The 17730-nt window shown below is 46.5% G+C and overlaps 1 protein-coding gene across 6 annotated transcripts in view; it reads left to right on the top strand.

Moving 5' to 3' along the window:
• Positions 1–17730, top strand: part of MLLT6 (MLLT6, PHD finger containing) — an 87804-nt gene that overhangs the window by 56978 nt on the left and 13096 nt on the right. For 4 of the 6 annotated variants that reach the window (XM_081885577.1, XM_081885574.1, XM_081885575.1 and 1 more), the window contains exons 9-10: positions 11514–11691; positions 12236–12838. In XM_081885577.1, the coding sequence (XP_081741703.1) occupies positions 11514–11691; positions 12236–12838 (781 nt within the window). The remainder of the gene's footprint in view (positions 1–11513; positions 11692–12235; positions 12839–17730) is intronic. The other 2 variants (XM_081885578.1, XM_081885576.1) reach the window with 1 other exon arrangement.

Below are 17730 nucleotides of genomic sequence, written 5' to 3'. Positions count from 1 at the left end.
TGGTGTCTGGGTGGTGTTCTCACCAGGAGAAAAATAATCTGGATTAATCCTAATTACATTGGTGGAACATGGACATCATAGTGGGAACAGACACGAATGCCCTCTCCCCCTGCATCCCCACCCTCCGCTTGTCCCTCAGCAGCTGGTATTCAGTGGAGTGGCTGAAGTTTAGCCATTATGACTAATAGCCATTGACAGACCTGTCCACCGTGAATTTTGTCCAGTCCCCTTTGATCTAAGCCCACGGCTATCACCACGTTTGTGGCAAGTTTCATACATCAGATAGGCACTCATGCAGAAATTTCCCAAACACAACAGAGAGACCCAGTGTTCCCCAGGCAGCAACAATTTATATATTGGTTTAACACTGTAGTCTCTAGACAGTGTACAAGCAGGTTACAAAAGACACAGCAGATATGAAATTATTAGGACTCTTGTAGGTCAAATATTTGATACATACTACTGAGCTGATAGCTGATCTTCTCCTGCTTTCTCCCGAGCATGGAGGTTCTGTGTAATACCCCGGAGACTCTTGGCTTTGTTGCTGTCTTCCTGGAGATATTCATATCTGCTCAAGTCACAGCCTATTCTTTTGTAGAATCTAGAAGAGTATTACCAGGAACTTAGGAGTGAAAGCCCACCTCTCCTGAGATACAGGAGTCCCATTGCCCATTGCTAAATGCCACTCAGGCTATTAAGACGTGGCAGAGATTGAGGAGCTTCACCTATTTCCTGGACCAATGAGGCAGTAGCAGCAACAACAAGAGAATATCCTCCATCCCCATGAAGAAAGGCCCAGCTGGGTAGTGGACTTCACTACTCAGCCCAAAGCAGGTGTCCCCACTGGCGCTCCATCAGTTTCCTATGGTTATGTACCGGTTGGGCATATACGATGCAACTATGCCTACATACATGGACTGTTCCCATTATCTCTTGTAAATAAGATGATAGTTCAAGGACAAACAGCAGAGGTGTTAACTGGATTAAATTTTCATATGTACCATTCAGGGATGTGTCCAAGATGAAATCCTACTGACTCACTGTATCCATAAGGACAAAGAGCCCTTTTGTACATGGGCTGCTAAGTAAGAAATAGGCATATAAGTCCACCTTATGAATTGTATTTCTGTGGCACATGCTGTAGAGATAAGCCTGGGTTGGCCCAATTTCCTTCTGTTTTGTGCCCTGGCCCAAGAAGTAGAGGGGGGTGGATGGAATAAGTTCTACTACGGGCACAAAACAAACTGGGAATCCACCTGTCCAAGATTTAAACTATCCAGTGAGTTGATAACAACTTCCCAGAATACCAAGACTGTCCAGATCACAATGGGAAAGCTGCAAGTTTTCAGATATGTACAGACAAGGTCTTGTTCTGATTTGAGAATGGATTGAATCATAGAATCATAGAGTTGGAACAGACTCAAAGATGTCCACATTGACGATGACGTCAGTGTTCAGCAAGTATTTGGGGGGTGGGGAATCCTGTGATTCCTCTGTGCTGGGCGCATTGTTAATACCATTAAAATGCAAGTTCAGTATTTTGTTTCAGAGTTTATCCTGTGTGACAGGATACCTGGCCTACCACTGGAATGAAATGTCAGCAGATTGGGAGAGTTGTGGGCTACTGCCAGCAATTCACTGTGAATTTAGTTGCCTTGTTGGCTAACCTTTTGACTGATTTGGTTGCGGAGGAAACAAACCATGTGGACAGATACTTTATGGACTTCCGTTTGCAACACATCCCTGCTGTGCTGTGTGCAACAAGCTTCAATAAACTGTCCATTGTTCACACTGATGCCTCTAAGTTGTTGTGCCTGAACAACAGTTCCCTCCCATACTATCCCTGAGATGCAAACTCTCCCATCACGAGTGAATGAAAATAATTTAAACTCCACAGGGTGAGAGCATGCTCTGGTTTAGAACTGGGCTCCTCTCAGGTGAGAGAGGAGAATTAGATAGTCCATTGCGTGTGAGGCATGACTCCATTAGTGCTTCAGAGATGGGTAGAATCTCTTGCCTGTGTATGCTTGGCAGCGATCCTTTTTGGGTCGTAACATTGAGTGTAAGTGGTTTTGGTATGATTGCAGTGGTTGTGAGTGAGGTTGACTGAGTGCTTGGGTGAATAAACGTGTGTTGCGTTATGCTGCTTTGCAATGCTCTCTGGTTTTGTTTATAGTGATAACCGTTTCTATATGTGGATGTTGTTTGTGCATTTGTTCTGTTACTATATAAATAATTTGAGATCGTTTTTATTGTACTTACTGTGTTTATATATTTTCAAATGCCTTTTTTTCATTCAGTATTGTGAACTGCTTCGAGGTCTTTTACTAGTAAGCAGTCTGTAAAGGCAAACCATCATGGTCACTGAGAGAGAGGCTGTGGCAACAACCAACATTACTTAGGGGAAGGTGTCTTCATTACACATAAACAACCCCTGCCCCTCCCTCACACAGTGGTACCTTTCCCTCTAGGGCTTCCCTCCCACTTCCTTTAAGGTGGTTCATCAGGCCAGGCACCGCCATGATACCCCCCCCCCCCCACGATGAATCACTGCCCTGATATCTCTGATCTCTAAGGAGTTACCTCCCAGCCATTAATACCTGGACAACAAATTCTTATTGAGTTCATTGTCTTACTTTTTTTTCCCTCAGTGCCTGCAAGGAATTATGGGGTCACCATTTCTGGAATGGAGTGTTTTGATGAGGGTGTTCAGAAAAGATTGTCGCTGCTTCTTCTTCTTCGTGGTTTTCTCCCCTTTTCTCTCCCTCCCTCCCTCTCTCCCCCTCCCATGTGTTCTCTTGGCTTATACTAGTGCAATTAGACTCTCTCTTTCATCACCCATGGAGTCGCCTGGTTCACGGAGCTGTCTGGAGCTGACATGCTAAGAAGATTATTCTCAAGGTCTCAGTGAAACTTAAAACCTGGCTGCTTAGCTTGGGTTGTAGACAATTAACCCTCTGTTTCCTTTAAATAATAAAAAAAGAGGGAGAGGGAAGCCCCATCAGACTTCTATTGCATGTAGACAATGAGGGAGAAGGAAAAGAGTCTCATCAGAGATGAGGCAGCCTGATCCATTTTTGGGAAATTACCCATCTCCACAAACACATCCATGTAAATAAACATGGGGCATGGTCCATCAGGCAGTTCTGCACAAGTCCCATTGAAATTGTCATAGAATCATAGAATTGGATGGGACCCCAAGGGTCATCTAGTTCAACCCCCTGCAATGCAGAAAGAGCTGTGCAAGAGTGCAATAGTTCATTTCACTGCAGCTTAACAATAACAACAACAATTTGTTATTTCTACCCCGTCCATCTGGCTGGGTTTCCCCAGCCACTCTGGGCGGTTCCCAACAGAATATTAAAAACATGATAAAAACATCAAACATTAAAAACTTCCCTGAATGGGGCTGCCTTAAGATGTCTTCTAAAAGTCAGAGAGTTGATTATTTCCTTGACATCTGATGGGAGGGCGTTCCATAGGGCGGACACCACTACCAAGAAGGCCCTGTGCCTGGTTCCCTGTAACCTCACTTCTCGCAGTGAGGGAACCGCCAGAAGGCCCTCAGAGCTGGACCTCAGCATCCGGTCTGATCTAAGGAGGTAGTAACCGTTTGTGAAAGCAGAACCTCACCACACACACACACACACACACACACACAGCCCTATGCTTTAGTGACTGCCAGCTAAGTATGCAACATCCTATTGTTTTGTTGTCCTTTCTGGCAAAAAAACAACAACCACAAAACAAAACAAAACAAAACATGTGTTTGAATGAGGGCTGATCTGACCAGTCTTGGCATGAATGGTTTTAATGATCTTGTGAATAAGGAATGATACTGTGCTCTGATGAATGCAGATTGACACGTCTGTGGCAAAAGCAATACCTTGAAAACTTGCCAGTAAACACAGCAAGGTTTGTGATCTCAAGGCATGTAGTTGGAAGTACAACCTGCCTTCTTGTCTGAAAAAACCCCCCAACCCTGATCTCATCCATCAGCGTCTCAAAAGTGAAGGAGAGAAATGGATTCAGCTTTGGCACCTGCACCTATGGATCCTTCCAACATGTACAGGAATAAGCCTTCTCCCTGCTAAACTCAATGCTGGAGAAAGGGCAAGCATGCAGCCCTTGGCTTCCACAGCCCAGTGCCAACAATGCTGGTTGTCTCCTTTTGATTGGCTGGGAAAGAGAGAGTTGGTGGTACCGTTGCTAAGGCAGCCAAATTTGTATTCTGTGCCAATATGCAAATAAGTAGGTGATTTCAAAGCCTATTAAGCAAAAAATTAGTTCAAGCTTTTACTTTTTAAGCAAACCAATCTGGTGGGAGAGGGAGATTTCCCATCTCATTACTATTTTTATTATAACTATATTATGTTATTATTTTTCGCAGATTTGCTTCTGCTCCTCACTCGTTTTCTTGTTGCATGTTAGAAAGGGTATCCTAGTGATGGAAAAGATTAAAAAGAAACAGGATGACAAAAACGATTGCTGGGGTTGCAGCATCTCCTACATACGAGAAAAGTGTTTGGGGTTGTTTAGAAAGGAAGGAGGCAAGATTAAGGTTTATTACATTAAGTGTTTCATAGCCGTGAAGCCCTTTTTTAGGTTCACGGTTGCTGCATGGCACTGAACTTCTTTCGCAGTTTTGAATAACTTTTGAGAGGAATCCTGTATCTTTGAAATAACAAGGATCCACAGCGAGGAGGGTCAAGTTCTGCAGTAAATATAGCTTTTGCCCCCGGACCACTATTCAGAGAAGAGAGAGACCCTTGGAGGAGAAAACAGCCATCCCTGCATTAATCCATTAATCAATAAACCGCTCGGAATCTATAAATGCTAAAAGGAAATACTGAATTTTCCTTCCTTCAGCAGGACTAATAGGTTTTACATCCACAGGCACTGCCTCCTTTTCTCTTATTGCTGATAACAACAAGGCAAGATAGCCTCTTTTACATTTGGGGGAATCCATACCCTGCTTTCTCTCTCTCTGCAATGTAGTTGAATTGAGGTCTCTGTCTACGCATGCGGCAGAATGAGATTACAGATGAGAAATAGCTTTTATGAATGACACAAAGCCCATATTAAAAACATAATAAGGTAAACCTGATTCTATGATTCTCCCTGCAAATGGAAAATCGGCACATGATTGAGGAGCAAAGTTTTTTGCCTACCATGTTGATTTTCTATTTGCAGGGAGTTTTTAAGCACATAGGAGCTTTCAAAAATGGGATATCCCCCCCCCACCTTCCTGAAGTGGTGCAGTCCACTTTGATGCCTTGTTCTGCTGCCTAAATCTGCATCCTTTCACTCCTCTACCCCACTCTGGACGCCCACCCCACCCTGGCAGCTGCAGACATTCTGATTACTTGTTGACAGGCATTCAATACATTGCCACAGATGGAGACCCTCAACATCTGGCTCTCCAAATTGAAAACTTTCTCTCTCTCTCTCTCTCTCTCTCTCTCTCTCTCTCTCTCTCTCTCTCTGCCGTTTGCCCCTCTTGGTTTATGATCCCTCCCCAGCCTCCATAATCCAGGTCAGGAGGCTGTGACGGAGGAAGAAGTATTTTAATTGGATGCTCTCATGCCATAGGCGGAGTTCCCACTGGGTTTCCTAGTGTCACCAGAGATTGCAGCTGACCTAAATCCTTTTGGATATAAAGCACGTCTGAGAAAGAAATTTTAAGGAGGGCTTTAATTTCCCGACTTGAGAGGGGCTCGCTGTTTGAGCCTGCCTGGAAGTCATATTCCCCTAACTTGAAAGCTCTGTTCCCCATTCTCGGATATTTGTGGGTTAGTCACGAGAGGGGAAATACTCTACACATGCACAGCGGTGCTCTTATCTTCATTATTGTTTCACACATCTCTGGGCATCTTCCTTACACTGGAAAAGAACTTCTAGAACTGTTTCCCTAGCTCAATTTTCACACTTTTTTGACCGTCCATTTGCAAATATAAGAATTGGCTTGCTGGATTAGACAAGGAGTATTTTTAGTCCAGCATGTTGTTTACTGCAGCGACCAACTGGGTGCCTCTGGAAGCACACAAACAGAGCACAGTTGAGACACATCCTGTTGTGTGTTCCCAACACCTGATAATCTGATATCATTCCTCATGCCATGGAGGTTCAGTTTCACTATTATAGTTCCTGGCTATGGATAGACTTAGCTATCTTCCAGGAAGGAATTGGTCTAATGCATTTCTGTACAATCTGTATAGTGCTTTGTATATTTTAGTTGTCTGTATGCACTCATCAGCAATGGCATGTTTTCTACCAGTTGCTTGTATGGGGTTTTCTATGTATTTGCAAATGCTGCTGAATAATGCATCTCATTTCACACTCAGTAGGTGACAACCTTGTTGGGGTGGGGGTGGTGCTGTGATCTAAACCACTGAGCCTCTTGGGCTTGCCGATCAGAAGGTCGGCGGTTCGAATCCCCGTGCCAGAGTGAGCTCCCGTTGCTTGGTCCCAGCTCCTGCCAACCTAGCAGTTCAAAAGCACGCCAAAAGTGCAAGTAGATAAATAGGTACCGCTCCGGCGGGAAGGTAAATGGCCCTTCCTTGCGCTGCTCTGGTTTTGGTGTTCCGTTGCGCCAGAAGCAGTTTAGTCATGCTGGTCACATGACCCAGAAAAACTGTCTACAGACGCCAGCTCCCTCAGCCTGTAAAGCGAGATGAGCGCCGCAACCCCAGAGTTGTCTGCGACTGGACTTAACTGTCAGGGGTCCTTTACCTTTTTAAGTGACAACCTTATTTTTATGAATAGTATCGTATTGGTCAGAATATAGGCCACCCCCCCCCCCGAAAATCTGGCTTGTATAAAACTTGAGTGTTGCCTATAATCATCCTCTTGTAGATAGAGAGGTCATGATTTAAGAGCTCTCCTGGGTATGTGTGTCTATATATTGGGGGGGGGAGCTTATATTTGGACCAGTATAGTAATAATAATTTAGAAAAGGCTTTTAATTTGCAAGGTGTTTTACCAACTATACCTTCTTTCTCTTCACAACACCTATACTGACACACTGTTCAGCCATGGAATACCTCTGCAACAGGATACATGTCTGCTCTGTGTTCCTTGTTTCGTAGGCAGATCTTGCTCTGCTATCATTTATTTATTTAAAGTTAAGTAATATTTACCGTGTCTTTTAGCTTTTAAAAAAAAGGCACCCCGAGCATCTTGGAAAGATCGGTAATAAGATATCCTCTGTCCTCGGGTTTATGGTTTAAAAAATAAGCTACCAAAGGAAAAACGGTTTGGGATGGAGGAGGAATATAGCAAACCCAGGCACTAATTCTTGATTACATAGTTTGTATAATGACCTGCTGGGAAGGAAACAGCTTGGGGAGAGGGGAGCCAAAAGTTGCTGGTCTCTCTACAGAGCAGATGGAGTGGTCCTGCTCCTCTCCTCTTCTGCAACCTAATGGAGGAACCTGATGGAGCAGGTTTCTCAGCAGAGCTGATGGTGGAACCAACCTGCCTCCCTTTTCCTCCTCTGCCGGATCCTGATGGGCCTGTTGGCCAAGCAAGGCAGCTGCTGCAGCGACTGCAGCTGCACATTTTGGCGGCCAGTTGTCCCATTATTAAGTTTGCTATTTGTACATTTTGGGGTGGGGTGCCCTTTGGATTTTCTGCCTGGGCCACCCCAAAATTGGGACCCATCTCTGTCCGCAAGACTCCTGCTGGGTCAAATTAATGGCCAGGAGCTTTTGTGGTCCCTGGGCAGGAAGAGACTGTCAGGAGCCTCTTAATGCTTTCCCTCCCCTTTGTTTCCCTTTTAGTTTGGAAGCCTGCAGGCAGGAGCCGTTCCTACTTCATCATCTGAACCTGCCCTTACAACTGGACCAGGCAATTTGGTCTGTCTAGCACAGCCTAGATCAGCTTTCAACCAACCTGCTGATCAGCTTTGGAGCTGATGAGGGTTGCAGCACAAAACATCCTCGGGGCTCCTGGTTGGTGAAAGCTGATCTGGCACAACATTGCCTACCTCTCCCTGACATGCTGCTTTTGTGTGTGTTAGATTACTAGTAGCAGCAGCAGTCCAGTATTTAATAGAGAAGCATCTGGTGATGTGAGCTCTCACCTTCATCCAGTGTAACACTTCTCCTTGACATCCTAGTTCTCTGTGTGAGGAGGACCTATGGAAAGGTTCAGACATGTGACCAACGCAAAGTCTGAAGTTGTACAGCATAGGCAGTGAACCATTCAAATCTGTGCAGCATTCTGGACACAGGAAACCCCTCCCCCATTTTATTCCTTTATTTTGGGCTTGGGTCTGTTTGCTCTGACAAGACAAGACAGAAGTCCCCTCTGACAGGCTATTGCTCTCTTCCCAGCAGCTTCTTGCATTTCGCTCGCAGTTTCACTGTATCCCCTTTGTCTTGTTTGCAGGAGAAGAACCCTCAACTGGGTTTTGATTGTTTATTGTTCTTTCCCCCTCCTCCTGCTGTCAGAGTAGTGCTAGTCTAATCCGAGGCGCACAATTCAGCTGCCGCTGGTTGTTTTTTTTTTTTAATTCTCTCCTCCCCACTCCGCCAGCATCCAGCTTCCTTGCTTCTTCCTCCAGTCTCTGTCATTCCTTGTAGCAGCTCATCTCACAAGCCAGAATCTGGGAGATGTTCCTCTGCTTTATGGGGCAGATCCTGCCTCCAAGTACAAGGGACGGGAGTGCTGGCTGAAGGTGGCTGTGAATCAGGTATACTCTCTCTCCAGGTGGTAGCTTGTGGCTGTGGGTGCTCTGCATGTCTTTGTGTCTAAGCTCTCGTTGATTGTTTGATTGCTCTCTGAATATTGCTGAGAATGTGTCTTGGGAGATTGGAAGCGATTCGCGAGGAGAGAAGAAGGGTGAACTCGCTCGATCTGGGGGTAGTGCTTCTAAATGGTTGAAGCAAAGTCAAGGAACTGAGGGTGATCAGGGTTTTTGTGCCCCTACTGAAGAATAGATCCACACTCTACATTTAAAGCTACATTCACAGACATTTGGAGCACATGACTTTCCCTAGAGAATCCTGGGACCTGTAGTTTCCCCTCATAGAGCTATAGTTCCCAGCACCCTTAAACTACAATTCCTAGGATTCTTTGATAGGGGAGAACCCTGTGCTTTTAATGTGCATTGGATATGCTTTAAGCGTATGGTGTGAATAAGTTATTCCAGTTGCTATCAGATGCCTAGCTGGCTGGACATCACCCAACAGGCCAAGGGAGCCAAAGAAAGAACTAGAGAGGCCAGAGCAAAAAATTGATCAGGTGTGAGTGAGGAAGTCCTGGCTTGCAGACAGACTAGGGGATGACCTGCATTAGGAAGGGTTTATATAGAACTCCCACTGGCATCCAGTCAGAATGTAAGGCTGGGAGCCAATGAGGACATGGAAGGTCCCTGTTCCAACAGGGGAAGTTGGAGAACTTCCCATGAAGGATGAATGGCCGAAGTCTCTGTCTCTAGAGATGAGTAGAACTCGACTCCCACCTAAGAAGACAAGCACTATTTGTATAGGATAGCGAGAAGTTGGTCTGATACATTGGGTGCCTTTGTTCGAACTTAAATTGAAAAATCTGAACTTCTCATCAGCAATCCCCTAAAACATCTGGGTTCCTCTACTTAACTGCTTGCTGTTTGAAATTTTAATGAATTTTCCACTCAGGATTCATTTTCTGAGTCAGGTTTTTGCCCAGCATTAATACATTATTATTCACTCCATCACCTTTTGGCCTGACAGATTAAAAAGAAGGCCTTTGATGTGGATTCTGGGTTATTTCCCACCCACGTATGACTTTGTATGTGTTGTGCATGGGTTCCAAAATACTTTTGCAGGGAGAGGAGCTGATGAGAAGAAGGAAATTCTTTGGGCTTCTCTTTCAGAGGTGTGGTTAGTGAGGTCAGTGTGCCGGCTGAACCTGCTTGGGATATGGGTCATTTTTGCGGTTCCTTAGAGGGTTTAGCATAGTTGACTGCTGCTCTTGCATTGCCCCATCTCTTTGCTGCTTCCCCTCCATTTGGCAGATGTGGTTGTCAAAGATCACCCCCCCCCGCCCCAAGTTCGTAAATCAGAAGGGTTTAACTTTTTAACATCCCAGGAGTTGCTGGCCTGGAGAAGGCACAGGCCTCCCGCTTTAGATTTTCACCCCTCTCTTTTCCACGTACTTCTGGCACATCTGGAATGCATTTTAACCTCCCAGCTGTTGTACGGTGATAGCTTGATTACACACCACCGGGGAAATGGAGATTTTGGGTTTTTTTTAACCGTGTATCAAAAGTTTTTGCACCGCACACTACTTTTTTCAGGGAACTCATCTGGAAGAATTCTTGATTGCCCCCAGGGGGCCACTTCACAGTCTGGCTAATAATTGCTGCAACTTTTTTTAAAAAAAGCACACACATCAAGTTTCTAGTCCTTACTTTGAAAGCTCTTCAGCTTTTGCTTCCCCCCTTAGGCCCTTACAATGACTCGTTGCTCTCAAATGAAGGCTGTGTGCACATGGAAGTTCCAAGTGGATTAAACGCAGCCCATGTATGTGTGTGCTTTTTGCTTTGCCTGCACAATGTCATTCTCATTGGAGTGGCAGCCTTTACTCCCTGCCCACATTTAATTCGTATTTTCCCAATTTGTAGATAATGCAGTAAAGGGGAGGGCAGGAAATCTAACAGAAAATTGCATGTTACCCAAGTGTGGACATACTGAAGCACATTGTGTAGACAGGAAGTGGGTTTTTCATGTGTGTGGTGACCTTTCGCTGGGTATCATCTATGCCCACATCCTCTGCTTCTGTAGGTGAGGCACTGCTTGCTGGACTGCTAGAGAGGCTGGGTGTGGCATACTTTTTTAAAAAAAAAAACAGCTTGCTGTTTTGTGCAAATCTGGTATATCAAAAAACTTGTGTTTCAGAAATAAAAATAAATAATTTCTGGAAGTCAGCTGTGTACTCCTTGTACCAACTCTGATGGTTGAATGCTTATCATTAAGTTATCTTCCTAATGATACCGTATTTTATTGAATTACTCTGAAAAAGTCTGGTGTTACGAGTCATTAGACCTAAGAAATAGCAACTTTCCCTAAATTTATCCACAATTTTGGCCACTAGCATAATTGAACTATGTCAGTAATGGCAACCAACTTGGATGGCTTTAAAAAATAATAATAATAATTCATTGAGGATAAGTCTTATCATTGGCTACTAACCCTGGTGGTTATGTTGGTTGGCAGCAAAGTTTCAGTTTCTGGAAACCTCTGGAGGGGAGAGCGCTGTTGCACTCAGGTTATGCTCAGAGGTTTCCCATAGGCATCTGTTTGGCCTCCGTGGAAGCGGGACCCTGGAATAGATGGGCCACTGAACAAGACTGACCACTGGCTGGCCTGATGTTCTTAACAAGAATTTTAGGGTTTGAGCTCCAAAGATTCCTGACAGCAGTAGCATGTTCCAAAAATGTCCCAAATTCACATGTATTAGGTGTGATGTATTCAAGACAATGTCAGCTCAATGTCTCAAATCTCTCTCTCCTTATGTCATGTGTCCAGCAGACTTCCACCAACCACCACGAGAGCAGTAAAGAAACCGCAGAGGTCATTCGGTCGGAAGTGAAAGGCAAGAAGTCCTCAAGCCATGGCACAAGCCACAAGGCCAAGAAATCAGGAAGTGGGAAAAGCTCGACGGGTTTTGGCACATCCTCTTCCAGTGGGACATTTCCACCTGCAGGTGAAGCATGGGAAGGAACTGGGAGCCAGTAGGGTCAGCAATGACAGTGGGCTTCAGTCCATTAATATCAGTGAGTCTGTTATGAATAGAACTTAGTTGGATGCAGCCTGATAGTAACTAGCCATATGAATGTAACTGCATGCAATTAGACATGCTAAGTCTTCTTTTCAGTTGATGCATGTGTGTGTGAGGGGATCCCCAGATGTTTTTTGGACTTCAAGTGTCATAAGCCCCCAGCCCACACCGCCAGTGGTCAGGGATGATAGGAATTGTAGCCCAACACCATCCAGAAAGAACCACGTTGTCTACCTGGTGGGTTTTGCCTTTTCGATTGCAGTCTTTGTCAACCATCCAGCAAGTGAGAAGAGCATCTAGTTTTTTTCAACTGTGAGCAGTGAGGCTTTCTCCAGCAGTGCCTTCTGCACCTTTAGGCATTTTGCAAGCAAACAAATGAACACGTAGACTTAGATCTGTGACAGCTATAGCTCTGATGCCTCATCTCTGCCTGCTTAAGGTTTCAAGATTTCCCTTGATCCCCTTCCAGGTACCTCATGCAGCTCCTTGCCCTTCTCCCAGGACTTCGTAACCTTCCCAAAGCTGGAGCAGCAGCAGCAGCAGCCAGAGGAAGAGAAATACCGCAAGCCTGTCTCTTCCTCCTCGTCTTCCGCTCATTGCTCCCCGTTGTACGAAGGGCAGAAAAGCGACGTCTTTGAGCAAAAGGTGATCTTCTCGGGTTTCGGCTCCATCATGCGCTTCTCCACTTCGGCCGTCAGCCAGCAGAGGGGGCACGACGCTTCCCCCGTAGACTACAAGGTCTCCAACTCTATTGGGGGCACCTCTGGCGGAAGTGGGGGCAGCAGTGGCGGCAGCCACAAACGGATGCCGTCCCTCAACGTTGAGGAAGGAGAAGTCCTGAAGGAAAAAAAGCACAAGGCCAGCAAGAAAAGCAAACATGGGCCAGGGAGGCCCAAAGGGAGCAAGAACAAGGAAGTCCCGGGTGCCCAGCTGGTTGGATCCACAGCTACGTCATCTTCACCCTTCTCCGGGGGGTCCCTGGTCAGCTCCAGCATCGGAGGGTCCTCTCGGTCTTTCAGCCATGCAGCCGCCCTTCCGAGCCTCAGTATGGAATCTCCGCTTCTGGGATCAGGTAGGTACCACAGCCTCTAGGCAGGATGCTGCATATCCTATTGGTTTTGGCTTCTGGTGCAGAGTTCTGAGGCTCTCAGCTTGAAAAAACAAAACAATAGAAACCAAGAGTGAAGGCAGGTATTTATGTCTGTCTGTCTATCTATCTATCTATCTATCTATCTATCTATCTATCTATCTAGAGAAATAAGGGACGTGGGTGGCGCTGTGGGTTAAACCACAGAGCCCAGGACTTGCCGATCAGAAGGTCGGCGGTTCAAATCCCTGTGACGGGGTGAGCTCCCGTTGCTCGGTCCCTGCTCCTGCCAACCTAGCAGTTCGAAAGCACGTCAAAGTGCAAGTAGATAAATAGGCACCACTCTGGCGGGAAGGTAAACGGCATTTCCGTGCACTGCTCTGGTTCGCCAGAAACGGCTTAGTCATGCTGGCCACATGACGTGGAAGCTGTACGCCGGCTCCCTCGCCCAATAAATTGAGATGAGCGCCGTAACCCCAGAGTCGTCCACAACTGGACCTAATGGTCAGGGGTCCCCTTTACCTTTACCTATCTAGAGAAATATTGAGTGGTTGCAGTGGGTTCTTTACCCACAGGGCGAACCTGACCTTGCAACTCTGTAAAATGGAAGCAAACACACAAGCAAGTTGAACACCCTCAGTCTCGCCTCTGTCATCATGTGTCAGATGAGCTGTCTGCTTTTATAGGCAAATCTGTATGCGTGTGTGTTGGAGATGACATGCATGCTAGCCAGTAGGCAGTCGTCGCAGTCCAAATATAACCCGTGCCAGAGAAGCTGTGATAAAAAGTTGCAGAACTTTTCATTCCCCCATCGCCATCGGTGTTCACCGCAGTGCTGTGGAAATGTGTGTGTGTTTTGAGGGTAGCAAAGGTGCTATCAACCCTAAGTTTCCAGTCACCATCCAAGTCCTTAGTAACTGTGAGGATAAGGTTTGCAACGTGGATAGTAATACTGAGAGAACAGGATACTAGACTAGATTGACCTTTGGTCTAATCCAGAAGGGCTCTCCTTACCTTGCGATATCTCAGGCTTTAAAACAGTATTTCCCAAACTTGGGTCTCCAGCTGTTTGGGGACTACAACTCCCATCATCCCTAGCTGGCAGGACCAGCCGTCAGGGATGATGAGAATTATAGTCCGAAAACAGCTGGAGACCCAAGTTTGGGAAACACTGCTTTAAAAGACACATTCACAAAGGACAGGGCCATCAGTGGCTGCCAACTGTGATGGATGAGTTCTGCATCTACTGTTGAAGGCAGTATGCCTCTGTAGACCTGTTGCTGGGAATCAGAACTGAGGAATAGTGCTTGTCGTACTTAGGTCTGGTTGGCTTTTATGAGAACAAGATGCTGGGCCTTCTGTCTGATCCAGTAAGGCTCTTCTTATGTTCTTACCTGGTGAAATCTCAGAGCCACTTCCTGCGCTGTTTGTGGCAAGGCACCCGTGATGTGTGTCAGTGTGATTTCTTCTGCGAGTGCAACAAACCAGCAAACCACAGCGCATCTCAACTTCCTGAGCCAGGTGCTTGCAGCAGAAAAGATGTTTGCACTGCTAGTCTCAAAAGCCAGAAGGCTGCTGAACCACAAGCAGGACTTCCAGGAGCTGGGTCCTTCTGAGCTCTGTGCTGTTCCTTCAACCCTCTTCTTGGTTAACAGAAACGGAATCTGTTTTGCTGCACTTGTGCAATGGTGGAAATGTGTATAGAAACATGGCCTAGAGTCGGGTATGTCCTTGTAAAATGAGGGGTTCGTTTTTCTTTGCCCCAGAGAATATGCTTGTTCTTCCCCAAGTCCTTCAGTGTTACTCCAGTTGTGCTTTCAGGCAGTAGCTGTGTCGGTTGTTGCTCACTTGTATTGCGGACTCTTTGTACCTAGGCCTATTCATCATGTCAGCCTTTGCCTCTTCCTTTATTCCAGGTGTGGAGAAGACTTGGCCTTCTGGATATTGCTGAACTACCTACAAATCAGCAAGTGTGACCAATGGCCAGGAATGATAGAACTGTAGTTCAGCAACATCTGGGGGAGGCAAAGGTTCCCCATACTTGTGAGGCTGTTTTTTTTTAACACTTTCCCCTCTGCTGTGAAACCCACAAAAAGTCCTTCCCCCCAAAGCTGCTGCTTGACATGGAAGGGAAGCTTTCATTGGCACCAGTGGCAGCATCTTTCCCATGCCAAATAGCAGCTGGGGAGGGTGTAGGTTGGTGAAAATTAAAACAGGGCTCTTACACCTTTAATAGTTATCAGTGGAGACTGAACCACCAGGGCAAATGGGGCACAACCCCACCTGCCTCAGCCAGCTCCCATCTGTCTGCGTTCTTACTTACATCCACTGGGGGTGCTGGTTCCTGCTTGCAGCAGCTTCCTCTTGTCTCCATAGTCTAGCAGCAAGGAGGAAGATTGGAGCAAAACTCTTAATTCATTGGCTTTGCCTGCCATTGACTCTGGCGCCACCTATTGCTGGCCTCCTTCCCTCCCACTCTTAACTGGTTGGGCACCGATACTTAGAGGGGATTTCAGCAGATGTTGTTAGACATGCATTGTGCAGCTGCTGAAATTCTCTCTTCTAAGCAAGTATTAAAGGTGCGGGAGCCTTGGCCTCACTTGCCCATGGTCACTCTAGGGCAGGGGTCAGCAACCCGCGTCTCCGGAACCGCATGTGACTCTTTTACACCTTTGCCGCGGCTCTGGGGCGGATACTAGCGAGGGGAGGAGGCGCATTGTGTGCCCCGACACTCCCCACTGTTTTAAATGTCGCGATGGTTTTGCGGCTCCCAGGCTTTTTTTCTTCGGTCCAAGTGGCTCCTTTTGTCTTAAAGGTTGCAGACCCCTGCTCTAGGGTGACCTTTCTCAGCTTTGGGGCCCCAGATGTCACTATACTACAACTCCCATCATCCCTGACCGCTGGTCCTGCTAGCTAGGGATAATTGAGAAAGGCTGTTCTAGGGCCACGAACTTATTTTTCTCCATGTCCCAATTCCAATTCTACAACCTCCCCACCCTGTGATGAACGCTGCACACAAACTAGGGCTAATGCACATGACTGTGGTGCCCACATCCCAAGCCACATCCTCGTGGCAGAGCAGCCCGGCTTCCAAGCATCCCGGCATTGCGGCGGAGTGGAATCGCAACACCTGCACTTCATTTCCCTGCCAAGTAGCGATCCCATTACATGCTGAAGGACGTTCCCAAAAGTGCTTCGTCAACACACCCATTGTGTGCGTGTTTGAGACTGCCGGGAAGAGAGGCACTGTAAAAAAAAAAAAAACCCTTTAAAAATCCCACCAGCAACACCTTCCTGGCAGTGACACTAATGGCAAAGAAGGGGCAGCATCAGCAAAAAAGGGTTAAAGGGGAAGGAAGTGGGAGGCCTGACCTGGGCACAGCTGATCTGGCATGCTCTCATCTCTGTGCCGGCTTGCTATTCAGGTCACATGGACAGATGAGAGGGTGGAAGGGGAGGCATAGGAGGCATAGCTGAGCTCTGTGTCATTCCCTGGTGACGGCCTTTTGCTCTCATTGCTTTGGGGCAGGGGAGTGGCTGGCGGAGTGGAAGAGAAAGAGAAACCAGGATGCAATTATTTCTCAGGGAGGAGCTGCTGCAAGCCACACACGCCTACCCATAATCGTAACCTCAGGCCATACGGATTTTCCTCCCCTGTTTCTCTCGCTCCCTTGAGTTCAAAGGAAACAGCCTTTTCGCGTGAGGTGGGTCTGCCTGTCAACCCGTAATCCAGGCCTACTAAGGGCGAATTTTTCCTCACACAGCTGCAGCCAGCTCCCTGATGAACTTCTTGCGATTGGCGTGCTTGCAAACGTGCTTTTTGTTGTTGTTGTTGCGTTCACACATTACATTTTCGGTGGCCAACAGAGATGTTGCAAGTCTGCACTTAGCAGGTGCAAGTGTCTAAACCAGAAAAGTTTCAGAACTTTTCATGTTGGTGGCACACCTTTTAGACGCGCATCATCTTGCGACATAGTAATTCAGTTTTACTAGCAAACCGGAGGTTAAGCTAACCCCTTACCAGCCCCGGGAGGAGCGTTCACGTGACACATATACACACTCTAGCCGGCACACTAACATATTGCGACACGCTGTTTGGAAAGCTCTGGTCTAAAGAGTGTCCCTTAGAGTGCCGGCGGCATCATCTTAAATGGAAGTGAAGATACCAGCAGATACCTACCCATTTGCTAAATTTCTTTCTCTCCCATTCTCTCTCTCATCCCCTCCCGGTCCCCATTTTCTGCTTCTTGTGCTGGTTGCTTACCTAGGCAAGAGTCATCCAGGTGGGTGGAATGTAAATGTAGTTTTCTCATCTGCCAATATGGGATTGAGAAGTAGGTGTGTTCTCCTCTCAGTTCAGTAAGGTGGCTGGGCTGTGGTGGGCTGGATCAAATAGCTAGAACAATGTTAAATCTGCAAATATTGAAGGCAAGAGGGTTTGGTAGGCAATAAGTGGAAAGAGAAGGTTCCTAAGGGTTTCCTAGATTTTGCCCTCCCACCCAAGGCTATTGCTACAGGCTGCTTCAGCCTCATGTGGCTCAAAGTTGTGAGGAACATGCTGCAAGGATATTCCTAGGTGGAATGTGCTAACACTTGGGAGATCTCTGAAGCATGCACCAATGCCAAACATGTTTTTAGACACTTATTCTAGCATGGACAATTCGGGTACAGGAGACCCTGGGATCCACCTCGTTCTTTGAGTGAAATTGAATCAGTTGGATGAGTGAATTGTGCATGTGTAATTTATTACTAAGGAACTAAGAGAGGGGCAGGTCAAATTTAGAACTCTCTTCAAGCAAGTGACTATCTCTCAAGCCTCCAGGATTGCAGACATGATACTAACTATAGTTTAGGGATTGTAAACGGGCACATAGATT

This window comes from Podarcis melisellensis (assembly GCF_964234715.1).
Source record: "Podarcis melisellensis genome assembly, chromosome: 13".
Taxonomy (NCBI): Eukaryota; Metazoa; Chordata; class Lepidosauria; order Squamata; family Lacertidae; genus Podarcis; species Podarcis melisellensis.
Note: the sequence above shows the minus strand (reverse complement) of the source record. Positions and strands in the feature narration are given on the sequence as shown.